We start from the raw sequence: 19,084 nt of genomic DNA on the forward strand, positions 1-19,084 counted from the left end.
TAACATCACACATGCTGCTGATTTATATGACAGTGAGAGCACATCTACTGGCGACAATGTTGCAACACCCGGACCAACAACACCCGGACCAACAACACCCGGACCAACAACACCCGGACCATCAGGTGTGAGGCAGCCACTATTCCCTTCACCTCCAGTTGTATATTCATCATCTGACTCGGAAGACGAGAGTCAGATTATCCCTAGTGGTGCTTCTCCTGGGAAAAGGCCCCGCATTGTGGATAATCCAGAACGTCTGAACAGGTACTTAAAACATTCCCAAGTAAAGATAAAGAAGCGTCTGAGGTGTCGTGTCTGCAAAATGTCTGGTAAAAGGAGGGACACGCACTATAAGTGCAAGCTGTGCAATGTGCCACTGTGTCCTGCACCATGCTACAGCAGATACCATCACAAGAAACAATATTGGGTGGGTAAGCAGTAATGCTTGCCCAAGTCGTTGCGCACGGGTTGTCACCAAAACCGGAGGAGAGACTTCATCACTTTCTTGGACCTCTGCTGGAACATACTTCAGGATGGGGTTTTCCACTACAGTCACATACCTGGGGTTTGTCCATGAAGATCAAGTTGGAAGGTTGCAGATCTTCGGCCAAGTAGTTGCCCAGGAGAAGTTGTACTTCTAACATGGGAAAAGGCTTTTCCCGGATGGCGACTTGGAATTCACCGGTCACGAAAGGACAATCCAGGTGGACTCTGGCGAGTGGATACGGAGTGGTAGCATTGAGGTCAGTGATAAGGACCGTTTCCCCGGTGTAGGTGATGTTAGGCACAGCCGATTTCAATATTATTGAATGAAGAGCCGCTGTGCCCCGCAAGATCTTCAATTTGAAACGTCCCTCCGAATCTGTACTGGTGGCAGAGACAGTTCCAGGATACAGGTGTTTGCTGAAGAGAGAAAGATCATTAACAGGAACACCAACATTCATCACAGGGTTACCGGACTTAGGAGGAGTCGGTTTGGGTTTAGGAGTTTCACTATAGCCTTTGTATTGGGTTTTTCCACATTTATCTATGGTATGTCCATAGCGCTTGCAATACCTACAATACAACTGAGAGCTCGTCTGATCGGTACTCACTTTGTCATAACTAGACCAAGACTTTTTACTGGAAGGTTTGTCAGTTGTTAACCTGTGTATAAGACTGTAGGTGTCAGCCAACTTCGCACATTTGATGAGGTCGGTTTCTTCTTTGTCTGCTAAGTATAGACGGATGGAAGGGGGAGCACGTCTAAGGAATTCCTCAACTAGAATGAGGTTGACGAGTTCTAAAAATGTAGAGACATGGGCTGCTTCCAGCTATTTCATGAAATATCTTTTCTTAGTATTGGCAAATTCTAATTAGGTGGTAGTACTTGCCTTTAGATAATCACGGAGTTTTCGTCTGTAGCTTTCGGTGGAGAGAAGGTAAGCGTCTAAAACTGCTTGCTTTAGGGTCTAGTAGTCATTCTCAGACGCTAAGGTACTGAGAGTAACCGCAACTCTACCGGTGAGATGCACTCTGAGAAGTGTAGACCATTGATCTTCAGGCCAGCTAAGTTTTTTTAGCTAGGGCCTCGAAAGTAGTAAAAAACACATCTATCCCTGTCTCAACGAATGATGGCATTAACTTACTTGCATGGGAGACAGTGAAGCTTACTGGAAGACTAGCTGTAGCTTGTTGGCGCTGAGTGTAGTGTGAAGTTTCCAAGTTGAGTTCTTGTCGACGATATTCTAGAACACTATCAGCTTGTTTCTTGTTGTGCTCACGTTGCATCGCCAGGTGACGTTTTCTTGCTTCTAGCTGTTCCCTCTCACGCTCTCGTTGTAGGGCAGTCTTGCGTTCCTGCTCTCCTTTATCTGGAGAGCTTCTTTCTGTTGTTGCAGAGCTTTTTTTTGTTGTTCACGATCTACTTTCGCAAGTTCGAGCTTTAACTTCATAGCTGCCAGAGCATGCCGATCTGCAATAGAATAGTTTTCGTGAGAATCAGAGTCTATAATTCCTTCATCTAAGAGGTGGTCCAGGATAATGTTGTGCAAGTCACTTTTGTTGGCTCCATGGGGAACATCTAGTTGATACTCGTGTGCAAGAGTTTGTAATTCTGTCCTCTTGGCACGAATTAAGTTCCCTACTTCACTTGCTGGATCATTACGAAATGCTGAGAGATGAAACATTTTGAGATAGCAAATAAATGTACAGCGAATATACCTGTGATATTATAAGTGTCAGTAACAGGATGACATGGCCACTGGTAACTATCCTGTGGAAATTCAATCGTTAATGTAAAACAATTAACGTTAATATAAGATGTTAAATAATTATTCAATCAAAATCGCAGGAAATCTTGTACCCGGTTCTCAATATAAGAGAATAAGGGCAAGAAAATCCTACTAAATAAATGAAACTGATAGTTTTAAAAACAAATGAAACTTTTAATTGTTTCAAAAGTGAAAGAGTAGTCCAAGAATGTAGTGATACCTTGCCAGGTCTCTATAGGACAGAAGCAAGGGGTTTCCTACTTAACTAAATGATACTTACAGAATTAGCGTTCTTTGTGCTCTGAAAAAGAAAGCCAATTCCCTACCTGAGTAAATATCATCATCTCGGACCGACGTGTAGAGGTGCGAGTGTCAACTGGTGACGAGAACTGCTGTTGAGGTCCCAACTCAACAGCGTAGTCCGTGCTAGAGGACCTATGGCCCTCTGTATCCTCCTTTGGTCAGATTGCAGAAGATAGGGTACATGGCCCGAAGACAAACCAAAGTACCAGGGTACCAAAATGATGCTTTGTCATAATTGAGAAATATTCTAGGGACGAATAAAGTGGAATACATGAGTAATAACACTGAGGGATGAACGACCAATTAAGAGAGTGACTGTGGCCACTAGTCACCACATAATCCACAGTTATGCAACACTCACAATATGTTACCCTTGGAATGCACAAAATACACAGCACCATATAATATTAAAAGTTATGAAAATATTGAAAAGCAACTGTATCAAGGCCAAGTACACTTACCACAAATTGATGTTTTAGTATCATTACCTGAGTGAGGCTCCCGGACAGGCCCCCAATAAATGTGATGGAAAAAAAAGTGTGTAGGTGTTTGGCAGTCCTCCCAATTGCTGGTGTCAATGCCAATCACATTTACAAAAAAAAGTTGACTGCGTGGCTGTTGCCTCCTGTGGTAAAGTAAGGGAAAGACACAAAAAATAAATCGTATGAACAATGAAACTTTAATTAACTTGAAAACATATATGAACAAAGATAATCCCTTGGCAGTGCAAATAAACAAGATTACAAAGTAAAAAAAAAATTATAAAATAAAACAGTGGTTACGATACTCTACAATGAACAAGACAAAAAATGAATTAAAAGGTGCTTCTTGAGGTTATCTTGAGATGATTTCGGGGCTTTAGTGTCCCCGCGGCCCAGTCCTCGACCAGGCCTCCGCCCCCAGGAAGCAGCCTGTGACAGCTGACTAACTCCCAGGTACCTATTTACTGCTAGGTAACAGGGGCATTCAGGGTGAAAGAAACTTTGCCCATTTGTTTCTGCCTCGTGTGGGAATCGAACCCGCGCCACAGAATTACGAGTCCTGCACGCTATCCACCAGGCAACGAGGCTATTGGCTGGCTGAAAACATCCACTATTACACAGAGCGTATATTAGATAGGTGTGTCAACTTCGAGAGCACAGAATATTCTAAATCCAATGGCTCGTGCACACTTAGTCAACGGCTATGCAGATGGCGCTGAAGTCGAGTGCAGACGCCGATTCACCAATGGGACGCGTGCTGGCTGGAAGTGGTGGTTTGGTGATCGACGAAGGTGGCGTGGCGACAGCGAGGGAGGGGGGGGTGAGAGGTGGAGAGTGAGTGTAGGGTACGTATACGCCTGGTAGAAACGTATTCTACTACATATATACTACTCTTGATTGTAGTATCTAGATGTTGTAGATGTACTGAAGTAACATGATGATAGGAAAGAGCAGGCCAAATCTCTCTTGAAGGAGATTATCGTAACAATATATATATATATATATATATATATATATATATATATATATATATATATATATATATATATGTATATATATATATATATATATATATATATATATATAAATATATATATATATATATATATATATATAAATATATATATATATATATATATATATATATATATATATATATATATATATATATATATATATATATATATATATGCTGGTTAGCATTGTAAATGTGTGGCCACGTCTGTGGTAGAAAATAATAATAATAATAAGACAAGTTCGGCCCACCCTAGACCTATGTGTCTAAGTTGGCTCACAAGTGGCATTCTCAACTCAATCAACAAGAAACATGAATATGAAAAGAGACTTAGGATTGGCCTAGTTTCAAAGGAAGTAGGTAAAAGGTACTCATCAATGCTTACCAGTATCATAAGAAAGGCAAAATTTTCATATTATGTGAATAGATTCAATGAAGCAAAAGGCATCATGAAAAGCACATGGAAAACAATCTCTAGTATCCTAGGAACTAAACAACACTCACATAACCAAATAAAACTCTATAAGGATGGGTATACACCGTGAACTGATTTTGAAATGGCAAATGAATTTAATAGCTTCTTTTCATCGGTTGGTGCTAATCTTGCCAGTAAAATCCCACAGACTCAGACAAATATTAATACATCTCTCAGGCAGCTATCCAAACTCTCTTCTCCTTTCACCAATCAGCCCGGCAGATGTTGTGCCCATCATACATTCTCTAAAAACCAAGGCAGGGAACACCAGTGAAATTCCGTCCATTGTATACAAGAGCGCCTCTCATGCCCTTGCCCCACCCATAGCACTACTGTTCAACAAATCTATAGAGTGTCACACCTTCCCTGATATCCTTAAAAAAACAAGAGTAACGCCAGTCCATAAAGGAGGCAATCCGGCGGACATAAACAATTATAGACCAATATCAAATCTACCCATTCTACAAAAATATTTGAAAAAATTATATACAAACAGCTCTATTCCTACCTCGTAAAATTCGACATACTCAACCTCTGCCAGTTTGGCTTCCGGTCCCAAAAGAGCACCAATGATGCAATCATTAGTCTCCTTGACGTAATCTACTCAGCCCTTGACAAAAATGAGTTTCCGATTGGACTCTTCATTGACCTAAGAAAAGCCTTTGATACTGTTAATCACAACTACCTCTTACTTAAACTCCAGCATTATGGAATCCGAGGCCTTGCCCTTGACTACACCCGATCCTATCTTAGTGTGAGACACCAATGTGTAACCATCAATGATACAACTTCTTCCACTCTACCAACTACCGTTGGAGTGCCACAGGGCAGTATCTTAGTACCTCTTTTATTTCTTATATATATCAATGATCTGCCTAATGTCTCTAATATTCTTAAACCTATATTGTTTGCTGATGATACTACCTTTATCTATTCAGACCCCAACCCACATACACTAAATAATGTTGTGAATAATGAATTAAAAAATGTCCACTTATGGATGTCAACTAACAAACTAACATTAAACATAGAAAAGACCTTCTACATCTTATTTGGAAGCAAATCATCGATTGCAATTCAGCTACAGATAGACAACATTAACACCAGTAATAAAAATGATGGCAAGTTTTTTTGCCTATTCCTAGACAAGAGACTCAACTTCAGTACCCACATTCAACACATAACTAGGAAAGTCTCTAAAACAGTTGGTATACTCTCTAAAATAAGATATTATGCTCCTAACTCTGCTCTCCTCTCACTATATTATGCACTAATCTATCCCTATCTTAATTATGGTATTTGTGCATGGGGGTCTACCACTGCAAACCACTTTAAGCCCATCATCACCCAACAAAAATCTGCTATCAGAATAATAACAAACTCTGCTTTCAGACAACACTCAGCTCCTTTGTTTAATCCCTAAATTTGCTAAATATTAACTCCCTCCACACATTCTCTTGTGTCAACTACATTTACAAAACTCTGTTCTTAAATGCAAACCATGCTCTGAAACTCTCCCTGGACAGATGTAATAGGACCCATTATCACCACACCAGAAATAAATATCTCTTTGATATCCCCAGGGTCAAACTTAATCTGTGTAAACACTCTATGCAAATTAAGGGACCTAGTCTATGGAACTCACTCCCTAGTGAATTGAAAAGCTGTCCAACTTTTGCCTCATTTAAAAACAAAAACAAAAAGTACCTAATTTCATCTTCGTAGTTTCCTACACTGAGCTTTAAATTTGCTCTGTACCTAGTGTTACCCAATCTCCCAATCTTTGTGTACTTAACCCAAACAACTTTATAATTGTGTTCATTGCTGTCTTCTTTTATGTGCTACCCATATGCTGTATTGTGCCTACTAATTTTTGTTAAACTACCATTCAAACTGTCATTGCAATCAATCTGAGCTGTGCTTTAATATACCTACAATTTTCTCTCATCTTTTATTTTATTTTCTTGCTTTGTAACTGTTATCATTTTTTATAAATTTTGCAAGTATTTACCTACTTAAAATTTTCTTAAATTAAGGACCTGCCTGAAACGCTGCGCGTACTAGTGGCTTTACAAGATTGTAATTACTATGCTATGTATCCTCGTAATCCCAATGTACCTTCTTGTATATATATAAATAAATAAATAAATAAATAAAGTTGGGTTGAGCGTCGCCAGGTATGGCTTACATAAGGGCGTGTCTCTGGCCACAACCATGGGCGTTTCGCATTAGTTAACCTACATTACGACCCTTGTGATACTGCATGCTCCTTATTCCTCAGCCTTCTTGTGTGTACGTCTCAGAGCTCCTGCCTTCTTGTGTGTACGTCTCAGAGCTCCTGCCTTCTTGTGTGTACGTCTCAGAGCTCCTGCCTTCTTGTGTGTACGTCTCAGGGCTCCTGCCTTCTTGTGTGTACGTCTCAGAGCTCCTGCCTTCTTGTGTGAACGTCTCAGGGCTCTTGCCTTCTTGTGTGTACGTCTCAGAGCTCCTCCCTTCATGTGTGTACGTCTCAGAGCTCCTGCCTTCTTGTGTGTACGTCTCAGAGCTCCTGCCTTCTTGTGTGTACGTCTCAGAGCTCCTGCCTTCTTGTGTGAACGTCTCAGGGCTCCTGCCTTCTAGTGTGTACGTCTCAGAGCTCCTCCCTTCATGTGTGTACGTCTCAGAGCTCCTGCCTTCTTGTGTGTACGTCTCAGAGCTCCTGCCTTCTTGTGCGTACGTCTCAGAGCTCCTGCCTTCTTGTGCGTACGTCTCAAAGCTCCTGCCTTCTTGTGTGAACGTCTCAGAGCTCCTGCCTTCTTGTGTGTACGTCTCAGAGCTCCTGCCTTCTTGTGCGTACGTCTCAAAGCTCCTGCCTTCTTGTGTGAACGTCTCAGAGCTCCTGCCTTCTTGTGTGTACGTCTCAGAGCTCCTGCCTTCTTGTGCGTACGTCTCAAAGCTCCTGCCTTCTTGTGTGAACGTCTCAGAGCTCCTGCCTTCTTGTGTGTACATCTCAGAGCTCCTGCCTTCTTGTGTGAACGTCTCAGAGCTCCTGCCTTCTTGTGTGTACGTCTCAGAGCTCCTCCCTTCATGTGTGTACGTCTCAGAGCTCCTGCCTTCTTGTGTGTACGTCTCAGAGCTCCTGCCTTCTTGTGTGAACGTCTCAGAGCTCCTGCCTTCTTGTGTGTACGTCTCAGAGCTCCTGCCTTCTTGTGTGTACGTCTCAGACCTCCTGCCTTCTTGTGTGTACGTCTCAGGGCTCCTGCCTTCTTGTGTGTACGTCTCAGAGCTCCTGCCTTCTTCTCAAGCTATCCCCTTAATATATCTTCCTAATTTATTTATTCGTGTATTTTTCTATGATCAATAAAACAAAATACTATAATGTTATATTAATATATTTATATATCATTTTAGGATGGGAAGATTTTGGTGGCTGATGGTGGTGGCGGTGATGGTGGCGGCGGGCGGGGCCCGAGGGACGCTGGTGGCCCCTCAAGGCTCCTACAACATCCTGATGCTGCTGCCCATGTCGACCAGGAGCCACAGGAACGTGTTCCTACCTCTGGCTGAGGCGCTGGCCGACAGGGGCCACAAGGTCAGCAACACCATCAGCAGTAAATATGTGTTCACGTAGATTCTCACATATCTGACGATATTTAGCATTTATACATATTGAGAACAGACAAAATGTTGATTATAATCTATAAATGTCTTACTTTAACTTTTCAAAATACTGTATATTAACTGTGAATGACAATGTGAATGTTGTGAGTTACTAATAAAGAAGGATTCTCTAACACTGTACCTTGAGCACCACGCAGGTGGCCAGGACTTGTTGGTGTACCAGCACCTGGTGTTGTACCAGTACCTGGTGGTGTACCAGTACCTGGTGGTGTACCAGCACCTGGTGGTGTACCAGCACCTGGTGGTGTACCAGTACCTGGTGGTGTACCAGTACCTGGTGGTGTACCAGCACCTGGTGGTGTACCAGCACCTGGTGGTGTACCAGTACCTGGTGGTGTACCAGCACCTGGTGGTGTACCAGCACCTGGTGTACCAGTACCTGGAGGTGTACCAGTACCTGGTGGTGTACCAGTACCTGGTGGTGTACCAGTACCTGGTGGTGTACCAGTACCTGGTGGTGTACCAGTACCTGGTGGTGTACCAGCACCTGGTGGTGTACCAGTACCTGGTGGTGTACCAGTACCTGGTGGTGTACCAGCACCTGGTGGTGTACCAGCACCTGGTGGTGTACCAGTACCTGGTGGTGTACCAGCACCTGGTGGTTTACCAGCACCTGGTGGTGTATCAGTACCTGGTGGTGTACCAGCACCTGGTGGTGTACCAGCACCTGGTGTACCAGTACCTGGAGGTGTACCAGTACCTGGTGGTGTACCAGTACCTGGTGGTGTACCAGTACCTGGTGGTGTACCAGTACCTGGTGGTGTACCAGTACCTGGTGGTGTACCAGCACCTGGTGGTGTACCAGTACCTGGTGGTGTACCAGTACCTGGTGGTGTACCAGTACCTGGTGGTGTACCAGCACCTGGTGGTGTACCAGTACCTGGTGGTGTACCAGTACCTGGTGGTGTACCAGCACCTGGTGGTGTACCAGTACCTGGTGGTGTACTAGTACCTGGTGTTGTACCAGTACCTGGTGGTGTACCAGCACCTGGTGGTGTACCAGCACCTGGTGGTGTACCAGCACCTGGTGGTGTACCAGTACCTGGTGGTGTACCAGTACCTGGTGGTGTACCAGTACCTGGTGGTGTACCAGTACCTGGTGGTTTACCAGCACCTGGTGGTGTACCAGTACCTGGTGGTGTACCAGCACCTGGTGGTGTACCAGTACCTGGTGGTGTACCAGTACCTGGTGGTGTACGAGCACCTGGTGGTGTACCAGTACCTGGTGGTGTACCAGCACCTGGTGGTGTACCAGCACCTGGTGGTGTACCAGTACCTGGTGGTGTACCAGCACCTGGTGGTGTACCAGCACCTGGTGGTGTACCAGTACCTGGTGGTGTACCAGTACCTGGTGGTGTACCAGTACCTGGTGGTGTACCAGCACCTGGTGGTGTACCAGCACCTGGTGGTGTACCAGCACCTGGTGGTGTACCAGCACCTGGTGGTGTACCAGTACCTGGTGGTGTACCAGCACCTGGTGGTGTACCAGCACCTGGTGGTGTACCAGCACCTGGTGGTTTACCAGTACCTGGTGGTGTACCAGCACCTGGTGGTGTACCAGCACCTGGTGGTGTACCAGTACCTGGTGGTGTACCAGCACCTGGTGGTGTACCAGCACCTGGTGGTGTACCAGCACCTGGTGGTGTACCAGCACCTGGTGGTGTACCAGCACCTGGTGGTGTACCAGCACCTGGTGGTGTACCAGCAACAATCCACTGACCTTTCACAGGTGGTGATGTTAACTAACCAGCCACTGACCTTCCACAGTTGGTGATGTTAACTAACCAGCCACTGACCTTCCACAGGTGGTGATGTTAACTAACCAGCCACTGACCTTCCACAGGTGGTGATGTTAACTAACCTTTCACAGGTGGTGATGTTAACTAACCATCCACTGACCTTTCACAGGTGGTGATGTTAACTAACCAGCCGCCAACAGCCACACACGAGAACATCACGGAAGTGTATCATGGACTTCCCAACATCCTGCAGTACGGAGCCAATATGTTCTCGAGGCGAAGCTCCGCGACGGCTTTCGTTAACAAGTTCGGTGAGAGCGTGGTGGAGATGTCTCGGAGCATCTACCAGGTCCCCGCTGTGATGGACCTCTACTCCAGGAGGAAGGAGTTCCATCTGATCATCATCAACATGCTGTACTGTGAGGTAAAGAGCTGACTGCATGTTAACACAGTCACCTCTCACAGTCGTCACTGTGCAACGCATCCTTCGATTAGACAGTCCATTTTAATGCTAAATATAATAAGTACATTCCTTACTGTCTGCATAGTACATGAATACACTTAATTGTACCGTTACATTTACCTCTGTTGTACCTAGTAGCCAGAATGCAGTACTCGGCCTACTATGCAAGGCCCGATTTGCCTAGTAAGCCAAGTTTACTTGAATTTATACATTTTTCGAAATTTTTTCTTATGAAATGATAAAACTATCCGTTCCATTATGTAGGAGTTAAGTTTACTTTTATTTTGAGTTAAAACTAATTATATGGATATATGTCCAAACCTAACCAACCCTACCTAACCTATCTTAACCTAACATAACTAAGTAAATAATTTATGTTCCTAATATAATATTTCAAATAAACCAATTGGATAAAATATTTTGAAAATAAAGAAAATCACTCGGCCTATTAGGCAAATCGGGCCTTACATAGTAGACCGAGAAGTGAATTGTGGCTACGACATCTCCCTATATATTCTCTTCATATTCTGTTAACACACTCAAAATTTTAGGATGAAGTTTTCGTGTTCAATTCTATATGCACAAGTTTTAAATATAAAGAATTTCTTTTTCAGTTTTATTAAACAATAGAGATCTTATACAAAATTTTAAAATATCCCGAGTTACTTTATAAATTTTTGAAAGATTTTAGTTTTGTTTTACTAGTTTTATGAAACTGTAATATCAACATAGCTATAGGTTAAGTACTAATTGTAATTAAGAAGCAATAAAATGCTTGCCCTCCTATACTAAGAAGGTTAGGTTAGGTCGTGGTTTTCTATACAGCTTTTCAGGTAAACTCAAATATTCACAATATTTTGGGGCGATTCTGGCGATTAAGTGTATTTATGTACTAAGCCGTTTGTCAGTATTGTACTTATTGCATTTAGTATTAAAACGTATTGTCTATTCGGAGGAGGGCTGCACTGTAGGAGTCAATGCAGTAAAAACCACACAAGCAGTTACAGTCACGACAAAACATCACAGCCAGAATCCAAATTATACTCATATGCACAATCCCAGCAATTGTCACAGTCACATCGAAAATCAGTAAGTGTTGCTGTGATTGTGACTTCCTATGATTCTCTCTGTGAATATGGCTCTCACAGTCACATCAAAAGTCACAGTCACAGTCACAATCACAGTCACAGTGGAGGGAGCCATAAAAAACAATAATATAATAAATCACTGGACAGTTTCTAGGGATTTTGTGTAACATATTTCTCAATATCTGAGAAATCTTGAAGAGTGTTGAGTGAACTGCAAAATTGTGGCCAAGAATTTTGTTTTTGTTCAACATATATTTGACAACAAATAATAATGTTAGTTAACCTCACAACAACATTCACGTGGCCTCACAAGGCTGTATGAACCACCAACACTCACCTGGACTCACAAGGCTGTATGAACCACCAACACTCACATGGACTCACAAGGCTGTATGAACCACCAACACTCACCTGGACTCACAAGGCTGTATGAACCACCAACACTCACCTGGACTCACAAGGCTGTATGAACCACCAACACTCACCTGGACTCACAAGGCTGTATGAACCACCAACACTCACCTGGACTCACAAGGCAGTATGAACCACCAACACTCACCTGGACTCACAAGGCAGTATGAACCACCAACACTCACCTGGACTCACAAGGCTGTATGAACCACCAACACTCACCTGGACTCACAAGGCTGTATGAACCACCAACACTCACCTGGACTCACAAGGCAGTATGAACCACCAACACTCACCTGGACTCACAAGGCAGTATGAACCACCAACACTCACCTGGACTCACAAGGCAGTATGAACCACCAACACTCACCTGGACTCACAAGGCTGTATGAACCACCAACACTCACCTGGACTCACAAGGCTGTATGAACCACCAACACTCACCTGGACTCACAAGGCTGTATGAACCACCAACACTCACCTGGACTCACAAGACTGTATGAACCACCAACACTCACCTGGACTCACAAGGCTGTATGAACCACCAACACTCACATGGACTCACAAGGCTGTATGAACCACCAACACTCACCTGGACTCACAAGGCAGTATGAACCACCAACACTCACCTGGACTCACAAGGCTGTATGAACCACCAACACTCACCTGGACTCACAAGGCTGTATGAACCACCAACACTCACCTGGACTCACAAGGCTGTATGAACCACCAACACTCATCTGGACTCACAAGGCAGTATGAACCACCAACACTCACATGGATTCACAAGGTAGTATGAACCACCAACACTCACATGGATTCACAAGGCAATTTACTTCTAAATGAAACCAATCACTCTAAAATTTCCATTACATTCATAATCCTGTTTTTTTTTTAGTGCAATGTTTGTAATATGTTTATGTTGGGTGCAGTTAATGTACCCATTCGTGCACGAGGCGACGTTCATCACGGTCTGCCCTACTGCCCTCAGCCCGCGACACAGCGCGGTTATGGGCAACCCCCTCAGCCCGGCCGCGGCGCCCAGCACCTACTCCCACTTCTCTCATCCTATGTCTCTCCTCGACAAGATCAAGAGCTTCGGTGAACAGAGTTTTAGGAACTTTTACTGGACTTACTGGGCTGTAATACCCGCCATTCAGAAGGAGGTAAGTTGTGTCGTTTATTGGAATATTTCATCACACTGACGGAATAATACCAGACAGTAAGTATAGTGATGTTTAACCCACGAGAGAGACAGTAGTTTATGACATGCCCAGAAGTGTTAATGGAATGTGATAAAGGAAGAATGGGATATTGTCGAGGATAAAGATAGAGCAGAAGCAAGGAAGGAAATTTAGCTAACAGTGAAATTGGAGATTTACTAATATGCGCAAAACAATAGAATAGTCTGCACTAGCAGTCTTAACAATCATTAATTCGGACTTTGGACTGAATAAATGGCTGCGTGTTGTAAGATTGCAAGAAGTTTTACACAAGCACAACAAGTCCGAGAGCCAAGTCAATACTCACTCCAGCAAAAACTTGTTGTGTATCAAGCATACAAATAGATAAATTTACATATAGAAAACACCTGCGTAAGTACTGATTTCGAAATAGTGTTGTTGGTTTATGGAACAAATTAGCGGGAAACATGGATGTCAATCCCTGGATTGTTTGACAGCGAAAGTTAGACATTACCAGTGAATTTTAGTGGCTATAAATATGAGCAGCCTCGTATGGGTGTCTGGACCCTCTGCAGCGGCCTATGTTCTCATGTTCTTACGGGGATCCGCACCAGAGCTTCCTGAGGACATGTTCGTCCCACACAGAACATGTCCTCAGGAAACATCAAATAACTGGACATTGGAGCTGTGCTAATTTAATAAATTAATTGTGAGAGAGAGGTTCCTCACAGCTAAACATATATCCATGGCTGCTGATCATTTTACACTCGCAGTGTATTGAGCATTGACTTCGCCTATCTATGAACACAAACACCGTCGTGTTGGGTGTCTACTGATCAGGAATCGGACCAGCAGGTCGGAATTCGTGTATTTGTTTACATACGATGCCTGGTTATACTAAGAGGGCAGTTGTTCAATTAGTCTGTATGTTCATGGATGGGGCTACAGCCTCTTCCCCCAGAGTCGCTGTGGGGTGTGGCAGGGAGTCGGCTGGGCTCGCTTGTAGCTCCCCTCGCGGCTAGATTTTTCCGGATGCCTAGAGGAGAGGACGTGTCCTCTAGTGAGCACAGTCACCCTCGAGACCTACGGGTAACAACTACAGGATTACCCATCGGTTGAGGACGACTCCCCATTCACTAACGACCAAAGTGCGCTGTATGAATGTGGGACCTATATGAGTGAGTACTTGTAATTAAATTTGTGATCATATTTATCAGATCAAATCCCGCTATTGTGATTTCTGTGTGTAATGAAGTAAGGGCAAAGAAGTAGAATAACTTATTGACAGAGCTCGGGTGCATGGGGGGAATTGTGTAACACCCTGGTTTGTGTCTCGGAGAGGCTGCAGGATCCGTGTGAGGTCAGCTAAACTCCTGGTTGCAATTCTTTTCCAGGTCGTAGCACAGTCGATTAAGGCGTGTCTGGGATCCTCTCGGACGTAGATTCGAACACTCATCACGGCCCTTGTGGATTTGTTCATTGTCAGTCTATGTTATTGTTCATGCAATTTAATGTCTTGAGCCTCAATTTTGAGCTCCAAATTGTCCTTGTTGCATACGGCAGTAGTGTTAGGCAACCGTTATTGCTGAGGTGGTCATTATACCTGTGTTAATGAAAGGTTGTGTCACATTACCTGAGTACTGTCAGCAAGAATCAGTACAGTGCATAGATTTGCCTATAGTAGGGTAATTGAGGACTAGAACCGTGCGCGGCGAGCCTGTACAACATGTTGCACAGGATGTTGCATGACCCTAGTCTAGCAAGATGATGAATATTGCAAGATGATGATGGATGTTGCAAGGATGGAAACGAATGAATAAGTGAAATGTTGCAAAGGGAATAGGAGCAAAATGAAAAGATGAACAAAATGTTTTGCCCAAGTATCGAAATAGAACGTGCATAGAAATGACAAAAAGTGTATAAGTGAAAGTAGGTGTTTTCCTCGTAGATTGTACAGCAGCAGAATGGAGGTTCCTTTTATATTAAAGAGAAAAAAAATGAATCGTCCAAGTATCATAATAGTTTGTGCATAGTAAATATCAAAAGGATTATTTAGTGAAAAAAATGGAAGTGTACAATGGGTATGAGGTTCCTTTTTTTGAAGGAGTGAGATTAGTTCTCACTCCGTCATAGTGAGAGGAGAATAAGAAAATTCTTCTTTCACTAAGCGTGGCCATCCCTTTTTTTTTGACTTAAGACAAGATGAAGGAATAGTTCATGACATACAACGTTTCACCTCCTTCTCTTCTCCCCTATCCACTCCCAACAGTGCACTGTTCCTAATGGCTACCCCTGGCCCCTGTCAGCTAGCTACACCTCGTCGCCCCCCCCCCCCCCGCCTCTCATCTGCTCCGCCCCAGCTACCCCGCCCTGGAAGCCCCGCCTCGGGTGCCCTGCCCCGGGTGCCCCGCCTCGGGTGTCCTTCCTCGGGTGCCATGCCTCGCTCGCAAGCCTGGTGCCTCTCGTGTTAAAGTCATATGGACTGTCACAATCTTAAATACACATGCACCTGGACGGCCGTTATTCACCACAGTGTTAATTGGGAATCCATTCACTGGGTAACCAGAGTGTGATGTAATCGATTTTCATACACTTTGCTTCACGTGGCCCTGTGGGGCCACGTGAGCAACACAAGCTTGTTCGCATTTGTGCTGCTCACGTGGCCCCACGAAGTGACGTGATTCAATAAAATATCTATGCCCAAGCTAAGCACCAAGTGCTGTCGGGTCATTGGGAATATAGCCTCAGCTACCAATGACTTTTGTACAGTCACGGTGGTCGAGCGGTTAAGGAAACAGGTAAGCCATGGAGCACAGTGCTCCTGGCTGTCTGGGTTCGAATCCTTCTTGGGTGTGGAGTTTTTTCAGTTGCATATTGGCTTGGGGACCATTCAAGCTTGTATGCATATATATATATATATATATATATATATATATATATATATATATATATATATATATATATATATATATATATATATATATATATATATATATATATATATATATATATATATGGGTGGGGTGGTTCAAATAGCCTCGGCTATCACCTCATTATGTCCGGTCGTGATGGTCAAGTGGATTAAGGCGTCTTGTACATACCAGATGCGTTGCTTCTGGGAGTATGGGTTCGAGTCATATATATATATATATATATATATATATATATATATATATATATATATATATATATGCAAACAAGCCTGAATGGTCCCCAGGACTATATGCGATTGAAAACTCACACCCCAGAAGTGACTCGAACCAATACTGCCAGGAGCAACGCAACTGGTATCTACAGGACGCCTTAATCCGCTTGACCATCACGACCGGACCAGGTGTGAGTTTTCAGTCGCATATAGTCCTGGGGACCATTCAGGCTTGTTCGGATTTGTGTTCCTTACGTGTGCCCCAAAGAATGAGGTGATTTGATAAAATGCTATGCCCAAGATTACCATCCGAGTGCCGGCAAGGAAGTGGTTCAAATAGCTTCGGCTATCACTTCCTTATGTCCGTTCGTGATGGCCAAGCAGATTGAGGCATGCTGTAGATACCAGTTGCGTTGCTCCTGGCAGTATGGGTTCGAGTCACTTCTGGGGTGTGAGTTTTCAGTCGCATATAGTCCTGGGGACCATTCAGGCTTGTTCGGATTTGTGTTCCTTACGTGTGCCCCAAAGAATGAGGTGATTTGATAAAATGCTATGCCCAAGATTACCATCCGAGTGCCGGCAAGGAAGTGGTTCAAATAGCTTCGGCTATCACTTCCTTATGTCCGTTCGTGATGGTCTAGCAGATTGAGGCATCCTGTAGATACCAGTTGCGTTGCTCCTGGCAGTATGGGTTCGAGTCACTTCTGGGGTGTGAGTTTTCAGTCGCATATAGTCCTGGGGACCATTCAGGCTTGTTCGCATATATATATATATATATATACATATATATATATATATATATATATATATATATATATATATATATATATATATATATATATATTATTATATTTTGGTAGCGGTCTTTCCTGTAGACATATATTATTAAATATGACCGAAAAAGTAAGATTAATAATTCTAACACGAATTTTCTCAATCTTCCGTACATTTCTTTTCACTGTTGGAGGTAATTCAAAAATCAATTCTCCAAAATTCATTTTTATTTCTAGTCTGACGCGACACTTGAGCGCGTTTCGTAAAACTTATTACATTTTCTAAGACTTTACACATACACAACTGAATAAAACTTACATATCTCCGATTTGTTTATATCTACATTTGAGTGAGGTGGATGGGGTGAGGTGGTATTTAATAGGGTATTAATTTCATCAACACAAGACAGAACACGAAACAATGGGTATTGAAATGGAAGTGATTGTAGAAAGCCTATTGGTCCATATTTCTTGATGCTTCTATATTGGAGCGGAGTCTTGAGGTGGGTAGAATATAGTTATGCATTAATTGACTGTTGTTTGCTGGTGTTGACTTCTTAATGTGCAGTGCCTCGCAAACGTCAAGCCGTCTGCTATCGCTGTATCTATCGATGATTTCTGTGTTGTTTACTAGGATTTCTCTGGCGATGGTTTGGTTGTGGGAAGAGATTATATGTTCCTTAATGGAGCCCTGTTGCTTATGCATCGTTAAACGCCTAGAAAGAGATGTTGTTGTCTTGCTTATATATTGGGTTTTTTGGAGCTTACAGTCCCCAAGTGGGCATTTGAAGGCATAGACGACGTTGGTCTCTTTTAAAGCGTTCTGCTTTGTGTCTGGAGAGTTTCTCATGAGTAGGCTGGCCGTTTTTCTGGTTTTATAGTAAATCGTCAGTTGTATCCTCTGATTTTTGTCTGTAGGGATAACGTTTCTATTAACAATATCTTTCAGGACCCTTTCCTCCGTTTTATGAGCTGTGGAAAAGTAGTTCCTGTAAAATAGTCTAATAGGGGGTGTAGGTGTTGTGTTAGTTGTCTCTTCAGAGGTTGCATGGCGTTTCACTTTCCTTCTTATGATGTCTTCGACGAAACCATTGGAGAAGCCGTTGTTGACTAGGACCTGCCTTACCCTACAGAGTTCTTCGTCGACTTGCTTCCATTCTGAGCTGTGGCTGAGAGCACGGTCGACATATGCGTTAACAACACTCCTCTTGTACCTGTCTGGGCAGTCGCTGTTGGCATTTAGGCACATTCCTATGTTCGTTTCCTTAGTGTAGACTGCAGTGTGGAAACCTCCGCTCTTTTCCATGACTGTTACATCTAGAAAGGGCAGCTTCCCATCCTTTTCCATCTCGTAAGTGAAACGCAGCACGGAACTCAGCTCAAATGCCTCCTTCAGCTCCTGCAGATGTCTGACATCAGGTACCTGTGTAAAAATGTCGTCAACATACCTGCAGTATATGGCCGGTTTCAAGTTCATGTCGACTAAGACTTTTTGCTCGATGGTACCCATGTAGAAGTTTGCAAACAGGACACCTAGGGGAGAACCCATGGCGACCCCATCTACTTGCTTATACATGTGCCCATCCGGGCTCAAGAAGGGTGCCTCTTTAGTACAAGCTTGGAGTAGTTTCCTCAGAATATTTTCTGGTATGTCAAGAGGAGTACAGGCTGGATCACGATACACTCTGTCGGCTATCATCCCGATTGTCTCGTCCACAGGTACGTTGGTAAACAGCGATTCTACGTCCAACGAGGCTCTTATCCCTGTGGCCCGTGTGCCCCGCAGTAAGTCAACAAATTCCTTTGGAGACTTCAGGCTGAAGGCGCAAGGAACATAAGGAGTCAGCAGGCCGTTAAGTCGCTTCGCCAGTCTGTACGTGGGTGTGGGTATCTGGCTAATGACTGGCCGAAGTGGGTTTCCAGGCTTGTGTGTCTTGACATTTCCATACGCATATCCAGGTTTATATTCCCCCAGGTTTATATTTATTTATATTTATTTATTATGCTCTGCCCGGCTATGCACGGGCAGAGCAATACAGCAGCCATGATCTCATCTGTCGTAAGACACAGGGAAAGATTGCCAGACATGAAGCA

The 19,084-nt window shown here is 43.5% G+C and overlaps 2 protein-coding genes across 2 annotated transcripts in view; one reads left to right on the top strand and one right to left on the bottom strand.

The window, feature by feature from the left end:
• The window catches only part of LOC123764612 (UDP-glycosyltransferase UGT5), a 58,433-nt gene that overhangs the window by 31,773 nt on the left and 7,576 nt on the right, over positions 1 to 19,084 (top strand). The window contains exons 2-4 of the mRNA XM_045752601.2: positions 7,918 to 8,098; positions 10,096 to 10,350; positions 12,821 to 13,054. Of these exons, the coding sequence (XP_045608557.2) occupies positions 7,919 to 8,098; positions 10,096 to 10,350; positions 12,821 to 13,054 (669 nt within the window). The 5' untranslated portion in view covers position 7,918. The remainder of the gene's footprint in view (positions 1 to 7,917; positions 8,099 to 10,095; positions 10,351 to 12,820; positions 13,055 to 19,084) is intronic.
• On the bottom strand, positions 6,805 to 7,515 carry LOC138357714 (ribosome-binding protein 1-like). The gene has a single exon (XM_069314703.1). The coding sequence runs from the start codon at positions 7,513 to 7,515 to the stop codon at positions 6,805 to 6,807; it is 711 nt and encodes a 236-aa protein (XP_069170804.1).

This window comes from Procambarus clarkii, chromosome 79, assembly GCF_040958095.1.
Source record: "Procambarus clarkii isolate CNS0578487 chromosome 79, FALCON_Pclarkii_2.0, whole genome shotgun sequence".
NCBI lineage: Eukaryota > Metazoa > Arthropoda > Malacostraca > Decapoda > Cambaridae > Procambarus > Procambarus clarkii.

Bases quoted from the DNA above. Each gene is read 5' to 3' on its own strand.
- LOC138357714 (XM_069314703.1), bottom strand. From the start codon at position 7,515: ATGTACACACAAGAAGGCAGGAGCTCTGAGACGTTCACACAAGAAGGC.